The following is a 10853-nucleotide window of genomic DNA, read 5'->3' as shown; positions in this document are numbered from 1 at the left end:
CTGCCTCCCGGGTTCTCGCCATTCTCCTGCCTCAGCCTCCCGAGTAGCTGGGACTACAGGCGCCCGCCACCTCGCCCGGCTAGATTTTTTTTGTATTTTTAGTAGAGACGGGGTTTCACCCTGTTCGCCAGGATGGTCTCGATCTCCTGACCTTGTGACCTTGTGATCCGCCCGTCTCGGCCTCCCAAAGTGCTGGGATTACAGGCTTGAGCCACCGCGCCCGGCCTAATTTTTGTATTTTTTTTAGTAGAGATGGGGTTTCACCATGTTGGCTAGGCTTGTCTTGAACTCCTGACAAGTGATCCACTTGCTTCGGCTTCCCAAAGTTCTAGGATTACAGGTGTGAGCCATTATGCCTGGCTTTGTTTGTTTGTTTGTTTGGGAGACAGAGTCTCTGTCGCCCAGGATGGAGTGCAGTGGTGCAGTTTTGGCTCATTGCAGCCTCTACCTCCTGGGCTGAAATCATCCTCCCACCTCAGCCTCCCAAGTAGCTGGGACTACAGGTGTGTGCCACCATGCCCAGCTAATTTTTGTATTTTTTGTTGAGATGAGGTTTTCCTGTGTTGCCCAAGCTGGTCTCAAAATCCTGAGCTCACATGATTTGACCACCTCAGCCTCTCAGAGTGCTGGAATTACAGATCTGAGCTACAGCACCCAGCCTGAATTATTTTATTTTTTGATGATATTGTAAATAGTATTTTAAAATCTCAACTTCCAGTTGTTCATTGCTAATACTTGTAAACACAGTTGACTTTTGTATGTTGATTTTATATCTCATTACCTTGCTAAATTCACTTTTTAGTTCAAGTAGATTTTTTTTACAGATTGTTAGAATGTTCTTCATAAACAATCATTCTGTCTACAAATACATTGTTACTTCTTCCTTTTCAATCTGTAAACTTTTATTTCTTTTCTTCCATTTTGTACTGGCTAACACCACTAGTATAATATTGAATGAAAGCGGTGAATGTCCTTGCCTTATTCCCAACTGGCAGAAAACATTTGGTGGGTCACCACTTAGTATAATGTTTCTTGTAGTGATCTCCTAGGTGCCTTTTATCAAGATGAGGAATTTCTCTCTATTTCTAGATTACTAAGCGTTTTATTGTTTTTTTTTATTTATTTATTTATTTATTTTGAGACGAAATTTTGCTCTTGTTTCCCAGGCTGGAGTGCAATGGCGAGATCTTGGCTCACCACAATCTCCGCCTACTGGGTTCAAGCGATTCTCCTGCCTCAGCCTCCCGAGTAGCTGGGATTACAGGCATGTACCACCACACCCGGCTAATTTTGTTTTTTTAGTAGAGACTAAAATGTTAGCCAGGCTGGTCTCAAGCTCCCGACCTCAGGTGATCCACACACCTTGACCTTCCAAAGTGCTAGGATTACAGGCATGAGCCACCACGCCTATCCTGTTATCACCATTAATGGATATTGGATTTTGTTAAATGCTTTTTCTGCATCTGTTGAAATGTTCATAGTTTTTTCTTTTTTATTCTGTTAATATGGCGAATTACTTCTATTAATTTTCAAATACAAGCCAATCTTGCATTCCTGGAGTGAACCCTACTTCATTATGATGTATTACCATTTTTATATCCTGCCGGATTCAATTTTCTAAAATTTTGTTAAGAATATTTGCGCCAGGTGTGGTGGCTCATGCGTGTAATCTCAGCACTTTGGGAAGCCAAGGCAGGCGGATCACTTGAGGCTGGAAGTTCGAAACCAGCCTGGCCAACATGGCGAAACCCTGTCTCTACTAAAATTACAAAAATGGGCCAGGCACAGTGGCTTATGCCTGTAATCCCAGCACTTTGGGAGTCCAGGGCAGGTGGATCACAAGGTCAGGAGTTTGAGACCAGCCTGGCCAATACGGTGAAACCCCATCTCTACTAAAAAAAAAAAAAATACGACCAGGTGCAGTGGCTCATGCCTATAATCCCAGCACTTTGGGAGGCCAAGGTGGGCGAATCACGAGGTCTAGAGTTCGAGACCAGTCTGGCCAACATAGTGAAACCCCGTCTCTACTAAAAATACAAAAAATTAGCCAGATGTGGTGGTGTGCGCCTGTAATCCCAGCTACTGGGGAGGCTGAGGCAGGAGAATCCCATGAACCCAGGAGGTGAAGGTTGCAGTTGGCCGAGATAGCGCCATTGCACTCCAGGGCAGGCGACAGTGTGAGGCAACAGTGTGAGACTCTGTCCTAAATAAATAAACAAACAAACAAACAAACAAAAATTAGCAGGGCATGGTAGTGCGTGCCTGTAACCCCAGCTACTCGGGAGGCTGAGGTGGTTGAATCACTTGAATCCAGGAGGTGGAGGTTGCAGTGAACTGAGATTGTGCCACTGCTCTCTCTCCAGCCTCAGTGACAGAGCAAGACTCCATCCCAAAAAGAAAAAAAGAATATTTGCATCTATGTTCATGAGGGATATTATTCTGTAGCTGCTTTTCTTCTAACATCTTTGTCTGGTTTTGGTATCTCAATTAGATTTAATTAGCTTTCGTATTTCCTAAGTCATATCTCTAGAGTTAAATGGTTTTTGTTTTTCATAACGTGATTTTTTTCACTGGCTTGTGCTTATCAGAGCAGGATATCAGTCGTCTAAAATTCAGGCTGCTATGGTAGGGAGAAGCAGAGATCCTTTTGAATAGTAGCAATAATGTCAAGTGTTACATACGCCATACTCCTCTGCCAAAATATATCATGCATGAGTCTGTTTAATCTTTATGATATTATAAAGGAGATAATGATCATCATTGAATAGAACAGGAAGCAGACCATGACAGGCTAAGTATCTTGCCCAGCCTACAAGATTTTGAATCTAATATAAGTGGCATACCAAAGATTAATACCAAGTCTCTAACATCATCTTTCCATGATGTTATAATGACTAGTGTGGGCAGAGTCCATCTGACCTGTGACAGATAAGCTGAAGTGAATCTTGCATTGGAGGGTTTTGTAAAATCCTGAGGCATATGACTCTTAAATGTGAAACCATCAAGAGTTCATTCTTCTATTTTATATGTGAAACTTGGGCATATACTTAATTATCCTATGCCACAGAAAGATTCCTATTGCGATTCACTTAAATGATCTTCTGTAGGGTAGCATTTAAGTCAATTAGAAAGATGAAAATTAAATATATTCAATGTATATACACACAATTGTATATGATTATAATTTTTTCCTTTTTTTTTTCTAGCAATGAAGCTTGGAGATACATGGGCGGCTTTGCAAAACCTGTTTCCTTTTTTGATGTATTCTTTAAAGGATTCAAATGGGGATTTGCTGCATTTGTGGTAGCTGTAGGAGCTGAATATTACCTGAATTCCCTGAATAAAGATAAGAAGCATCACTGAAGATAATACCTGGAAGTATCATAGTGGTTTCTTAACTCTCCAAAATAAGATTTCTTCACTATAGCCTACTCATCTGGTTTGTCCCTTACAGAATATTAGTAAGATTTAATAAAGTAAAATAAAATATATATATGCCAATCTTTTTTTGTCATTCTTTAAAAATAAAAGTCTCAAGCCATATCAGATTTGGTTTAGAATACATAGGGGGTTGGAGAACAGCAGTAGTGCGTTCTGCATATAACAGGCAGGCATCATATATTTGAGCAAATGGACATGTTCTAAGAAGTTTGTTTTAATCTTTTTTTATTAGTCCTGGCCTAGCTGGCACTAACAAGTTTTTAAATGGGACTTGGCCTTGCTGCTTTTATTGTCCTCTTCAGATGGTTTAGAGGAAGCCAGATTCTACTGTAAATACTCACTACCCTCTTCTGGTTAACACATCCATGTATCATGTTCATTTTTCTTAATTGTGGTATTTTCTACTCTTGCTTAGTCTTCATTCTTCCTGTGTCATGAAACACCTTACTTTCTTCTTCTTCTTCTTCTTTTTTTTTTTTTTTGAGGTAGGGTTTTGCTCTGTCACCCAGACTAGAGTGCAATGATCTTGGCTCACTGCAGCCCCAGCCTCCCTGGGCTCAAGGGATCCTTCCACCACATCAGGCTATCTTTTTGTACTTTTAGTAGAGCTGGGGTTTCGCCTTGTTGCCCAAGCTGGTCTCAAACTCCTGGGCTCAAATGGTCTACTTGTCTTGGCCTCCCAAAGTCCTGGGATTACATGACCCACTGCGCCTGACCTTTTTCTGTATTTCTAACAATAAACTAGACATTCTCCCAACATCATTGACTTTTTAAAATTTATATCCCTAATTAAAGATTTGTTTAGGTGCAGTGGCTCATGCCTGTAACCCCAACACTTTGGGAGGCCAAGGCAGGCAGATCACTTAATCTCAAGAGTTGGAGACCAGCCTGGCCAACATGGTGAAACCCCAACTCTACTAAAAAAACAAAAATTTTAAAGTAAAGAAATAAAAAAAAAAAGAAAAAAAACAAAAAAACAAAAATTTAGCCAGACATGGTGGTGGGCACCTGTAATCCCAAGTACTTGGGAGGCTGAGGTGGGAGAATCACTTGATCCCAGTAGGCAGAGGTTCCAGTGAGCTGAGATCACGCTACTGCACTCCAGCCTGGGCGACAGAGCAAGACTCTGTCTCCGAAAAAACAAAAATAGATTTAACACTCGTTGAGGAGGGGTGATAATTTTGTTTAAATAACGAAACGTAGAAAATCCCAAGGTGAATTTTTTTCTTTTTTGTTTGTTTGAGAATGAGTCTTCCTCCCAACCTAGAGGGGTGGGCAGTGGCACAATGTCAGCTCACTGCAACCTTAACTTCTGGGTTCAAGTGATTCTGCCTCAGCCTCCCAGGTAGCTGGGATTTCAGGTGCCCACCACCACGCCCAGCAAATTTTTGTATTTTTAGAAGAGATGGGTTTTGTCATGTTGGCCAGGCTAGTCTTGAACTCCTGACCTCATGTGATCCACCTGCCTTGGCCTCCCAAAGTGCTGGGATTACAGGTGTAAGCCACCATGCCCAAGGTGACTTTTTCTTTGTAAATTTCTTGTTTTTAAATGTAAAACAATGCTAAAGTGAGACAAATTTCTAATAAACTGATAGTGGTAAATAGAATATAGTAACATGAAACATAAAGACTCCATGCAAAAAAAGGAAAGCATTTATTTTTTAATTTACATATAATTTAATACATACTTTCTTCTCTGTTTTTTGTTTGTTTGTTGAGATGGGGTCTCACTCTGTTGCCCAGGATGGAGTGCAGTAGCCCAATCTCAGCTCACTGTAACCTCTGCCTCCCAGGCTCAAGCAATCCTCCCACCTCAGCCTCTCAAGTAGCTGGGACTACAGGTAAGTGCCACCACAGCCAGCTAATTTTTTGTATTTTTGGTAGAGACTGGATTTCGCCATATTGCCCAGACTGTCTCAAACTCCTGAGCTCAAGTGATCCACCTGTCTCAGCCTCTCAAAGCTCTGGGATTACAGGTGTGAGCCACCATGCTCCTTTTTTTTTTTTTTTTTTTTTTGAGACGGAGTCTTGCTCTGTTGCCCAGGCTGGAGTGCAGTGGCGAGATCTCACCTCACTGTCACTACAGCCTCCACCTCCCGAGTTCAAGCAGTTCTCCTGTTTCAGCCTCCCAAGTAGCTATGATTACAGGCACTTGCCACCTGCCCAGCTAATTTTTGTATTTTTAGTAGAGGCGGGGTTTTACCATGTTGGCCAGGCTGGTCTCAAACTCCTGACCTCAGATGATCCACACACCTCACACCTCAGCCTCCCAAAGTGCTGGATTATAGGTGTGAGCCACCGCACCCAGCCCACTCTAAAACATTTCAGTTAAAAGAGATGGCCGGGCATGATAGCTCAGGCATGTAATCCTAGCACTTTGGGAGCCCCAGGTGGGTGGATCACTTGGGCTCAGGAGTTCAAAAGCAGACCAGACAACATGGCAAAACCCCATCCCTACAAAAAATACAAAAATTATATGGGTGTGGTGGTGCATGCCTGTGGTCCCAGCTACTTGAAAGGCTGAGGTGGCAGGATGGCATGAGCCCAGGAGGCCGAGGTTGCTGTGATCCAAGATAATGCCACTGCACTACAGCCTGGGAGATAACCTAACCCTGTCTCATAAATGAATGCATGAATGACAGAGATGATCAACTTCAGCAAAAAAAAAGACCCAACTATAAACTGCCCATATGAAAACCCCAATGAAAAGAATATTGAAATATATTAATATCAAAGTGATTTCAGAATGAAGAACATTACCTGTGAGAGAGACATTTCATAATAATGAAGGGGTCAGTTCATTAAGAGGATCTAAGGAATCTTAAGTGTTTATGCACAGGGCTTCAAAATACATAAAGCAAAAACAAAACTTACAGACAAAACACAATTATGATGTGTTTGGAGATTTCAACACTTCTTTCTCAGTAATTGATAGAAAATTAAAAATAGGCAAGTTATGGTGGCCCACATCTGTAATCCCAGCGCTTTGGAAGGCCGAGATGGGAGGATCGCTTGAACTCAGGAATTCAAGACCAGCCCAGGCAAGAGGACAAGACTTTGTCTCTAAAAAACAAAAAAGTTAAAAAAATTAGCCAGGCATGGTGGTGTTCACCTGTAGTCCCAGCTACTCAGGAAGCTGAGGCAGGAGGATTTCTTGGGCCCAGGAGGTCGAGACTAGAGTGACCTGTGATCATGCCACTGCACTCCATCCAAAGTGGGCAACAGAGTGAGGGCCTGTCTCAAAAAAATTAATAATTTTTAAAAATTTAAAAATTATGAATCACTCACTTTCTAACAAAACCCAGGGAATATACAAGACTATCCCTTGGGGCAAAAGGAGAAAGTATTTAAACTCTGTTTTTATTTTCATGTTTAATGAAAATGAATTGGTGGCCGGGCGCAGTGGCTCACACCTGTAATCCCAGCACTTTGGGAGGCTGAGGCAGGCAGATCACGAGGTCAGGAGATCAAGACCGTCCTGGCCAACATGATGAAACCCCGTCTCTACTAAAAATAAAAATAAATTAGCTGGGCATAGTGGCTCACGCCTATGGTCCCAGATACTCAGGAAGCTGAGCCAGGAGAATCGCTTGAACCCAGGAGGTGGAGGTTGCAGTGAGCCGAGATTGCACCACTGCACTCCAGCCTGGTGATAAAGTGAGACTCCATCTAAAAAAAAAAAAAAAAAATGAATTAACTGTTGTTAATGTTTAATAGATTCACAGTGAAGTTTGCTCTTACATGGCGGATACCAAAGCAGTCACAGAGAATTATTGATAAGTCATCCTGAAGTGAAAGTAAGAGGTCTACCCTCCAAAGGAGAGAACAAAAGGAGTTTTCAGCAAATTGCTACAGACTGTACTTTATATGTCCTCAGTTTTGGGATTTATTATCTGCTAATTATTGTTTTCTTGTTTTTCATTTTTTGTGGGGTTTTTTCTTTTTCTTTTTTTTGAGATGGAGTCTTGCTCTGCCACCCAGGCTGGAGGGCAGTGGTGCGATCTTGGCTCACTGCAACCTCTGCCTCCCGGGTTCAAGAGATTCTCCTGCTTCAGCCTCCTGAATAGCTGGGATTACAAGCACAAGCCACCATGCCCAGCTAATTTTGTGTATTTTTAGTAGAGATGGGGTTTCACCATGTTGGCCAGGCTGGTCTCGAACTCCTGGCCTCAAATGATCCAACCACCTCAGCTTCCCAAAGTGCTGGGATTACAGGCGTAAGCCACCATGCCCCACTTTTTTGTGGGTTTTCTTGAGGCAGGATCTCACCGTGTTGCCCAGGCTGGGTGCAGTGGTGCAAGCACAACTCACTGCAGCCTGGACCTCGTGGGATCAAGTGATCCTCTGTAGACTCGTAAGTAGCTGGGACTGCAGGCACATACCACCATGCCCGGCTAATTTTTTTTTATTTTTGTAGAGACAGGGAGCTCACCATGTTGCCCAAGGTGGTCTCAAATTCCTGGGCTCAAGGAATCCTCCCACCTTGACCTCCCAAGTACTGAGATTAGAGGTGTGAACTACTGCACCCAGCCTTGTCTACTAGTTTTAACTAAACCTTCATGAAGTAGATAAGTGGCTTAAAAAGATTTTTTACAAAGAAACTGCTGATTGAAGCTAATACTAATAACCCAAGAACAAACAAACAAGGATAAAATAGAAGAGCTATGAACTCTGTCAGCAACATTACCAGTAAATAGGATGACCTCATCACGAGAAGAGTCAACCAAAAAAAAAAAAAAAGATTGAAATAAGGACCTGAAGGCCAGGCACAATGGCTCACGCCTGTAATCCTAGCACTTTGGGAGGCCAAGATGGGCGGATTGCCTCAGCTCAGTAGTCCAAGACCAGCCTGGGCAACACGGTGAAACCCCGTTTCTACTAAAATACAAAACAAATCAGCCAGGCGTGGCGGTGTGCACCTGTGACAGTCCCAGCTACTCGGGAGACTGAGGCAGGAGAATTGCTTGAATCCAGGAGGCAGAGGTTGCAGTGAGCTGAGATCGCACCACTGCACTCCAAACTGGATGACACAGCGAGACTCTGTTTCTAAAAAATAAAAATAAAAATAAATAAGGACCTGAACCCACTATCAGAACAATGAACTTGTCCTAACAGTGTACTGATCTGTTAACTAACGATAGCGTGTAGTCATCATGATTAGTAAGACATTTAAAAATGTTTAATCTTTGTCTTAACTTTCATTTCCATATTTGTGTACTTTTGTGTATTTTCTTTTTTTTTTTGTTTTTTGAATCAGAGTCTTGCTCTGTTGCCCAGGCTGGCGTACAATGGTGTGATCTCGGCTCACTGCAACCTCTGCCTCTCATGTTCAAGCGATTCTCCTGCCTCAGCCTCCCAAGTAGCTGGGATTACAGGCATGTACCACCATGCCTGGCTAATTTTTTTGTATTTTTTTTTAGTAGAGATGGGGTCTTACTATGTTGCCCAGGCTGGTCTCGAACTTCTGACCTCAAGCAATCCTCCTGCCTCGGCCTCCCAAAGTGCTGGGATTACAGGCACGAGCCACCATGCCCAGCCTATTTGTGTATTTTCAATGTACATATATGAAAATATTTACATATAACAAAATGTTACATCACAGGTTGGGATTTACTGTGATTTTTACTCACAATATTCAGTTATTCAAAAATAGCAACTGGGGCCAGGCGCAGTGGCTCACACCTATAATCACAGCACTTTGGGAGGCCAAAGAGGGTGGATCACCTGAGGTCAGGAGTTCGAGAGCAGCCTGGCCAACATGGTAAAACCCCATCTCTACTAAAAATACAAAAATCAGCCAGGTGTGGTGGCATGTGCCTGTAGTCCCAGCTACTTCGGAGGCTGAGGCAGGAGAATCACTTGAACATGGGAGGCAGAGGTTGCAGTGAGCCGAGATCCCTCCACTGCATTCCAGCCTAGGTAACACAGCCAGACTCGGTCTCAAAAAAAAAAAAAAAAAAAAATAGCCGGCCATGGGGACTCACAACTATCATTTTGCCACTTTGGGAGGCTGAGGTGGAAGGATTGCTTGAGCCCAGGAGACTAGCCTGGACAACGAAGTGAGACCCCGTCTCCACAGGGGTCTATCTTTAAAAATCAGACGGGCGTGGTGGTGTGAACCTGTAGTCCCAGCTACTCAGGAGGCTGAGGCAGGAAGATCACTTGAGCCTGGAGGGCAAGTTACCTGGGTGACAGTGAGATTCTGTCTCTAAATTCAAAAAATTAAAAATAGCATTTGAAGCCTTCATCAGATTTTTAAAGAGTATTTTAAATGTATAGTTTATTAAGTACAACCCAAGTAGTTTATTTTTAAAAAATTAAATGTGGCCAGGCGCAGTGACTCATGTGGGTAATCCCAGCACTCCAGGAGGCCAAGGTGGGTGGATCACTTGAGCCCAGGAGTTCGAGACCAGCCTGGGCAACATAGAGAGAGATGCTGTCTCAACAAAAAATAGAAAAAATTAGCCACTGTGGTGGCACGTAGCGGCACATTCCTGTAGTTGCAGCTATTTGAGAGGCTGAGGTGGGAGGATAATTTGAGCCCAAGAGGTGGAGGCCACAGTGAACTGAGATTACGCCACTGCACTCCAGCCTGGATGACAGAGCAAGACGCCGTCTCAGAAAAAATAAAAAATAAAATAAATGTTACTTCATGATGGTCTCTCAGTTGGCAATGTGAGTTTCAAAATTTTATATAATCCTCACTGGCCCTCCAAATCTCTAGAGTTGCAAAGTACTCCAATTAAAATATCTACGAGAGGCCACACGTGGTGACTCATGCCTGTCATCCCAGCACTTACGGAGGCCAAGCAGGCGGATGACCTGAGGTCAGGAGTTCAAGACCAGCTTGGCCAACATGGTGAAACCCTGTCTCTGCAAAAATACAAAAATTAGCCAGGCATGATGGCGGGTGCCTGTAATCCCAGCTACTCAGGAGGCTGAGGTGGACAATCACTTGAACCCGGGAGACAGAGGTTGCAGTGAGCCAAGATCACGCCATTGCACTCCAGCCCAGGCGACAGAGCAAGACTCCGTCTCAAACAAACAAACAATATCTGTGAAAGTGGAATCCCTCAAGTTATGGTTTACCGCAATACCAATTTGAGGAGAAAAAGCAAATTTTTTGCTTTTGTTTTTGTTTTGCATTGACTTGCCTTTGATTCTGTCAGAAAGGATTTATTGAAAAGAGGAATCTTATTTTAATTTTATATACTATGTTATATAGATATATATTTTAATTTATATATAGTATTACATTGTTGTAAGTTTACATTTATAATAAACTATCCAAAATGCTAATTTAAAGATTAAATTATTAATGCCATATACTGTATTATACTGAATTACTTTTGATATATATAAACAATTTAAAACTGCTTTAGAAGTCAAAAAGAAAAGGACAAAATCCCCTT

General features: G+C 42.6%; 1 protein-coding gene across 2 annotated transcripts in view; it reads left to right on the top strand.

Annotated features, from left to right (window-relative positions):
- NDUFB3 (NADH:ubiquinone oxidoreductase subunit B3) overlaps positions 1-3501 on the top strand; it is a 15045-nt gene extending 11544 nt beyond the window's left edge. For both annotated transcript variants that reach the window (XM_017876018.1, XM_017876028.1), the window contains exon 3: positions 3207-3501. In XM_017876018.1, coding sequence (XP_017731507.1) covers positions 3207-3363 — 157 coding nt within the window. In that variant the 3' untranslated portion in view covers positions 3364-3501. The remainder of the gene's footprint in view (positions 1-3206) is intronic.
- Positions 3502-10853: the final 7352 nt, after the last annotated feature.

This window comes from Rhinopithecus bieti, unplaced genomic scaffold, assembly GCF_001698545.2.
Source record: "Rhinopithecus bieti isolate Rb0 unplaced genomic scaffold, ASM169854v2 scaffold_980, whole genome shotgun sequence".
In the NCBI taxonomy this organism is placed as follows: domain Eukaryota; kingdom Metazoa; phylum Chordata; class Mammalia; order Primates; family Cercopithecidae; genus Rhinopithecus; species Rhinopithecus bieti.
Note: the sequence above shows the minus strand (reverse complement) of the source record. Positions and strands in the feature narration are given on the sequence as shown.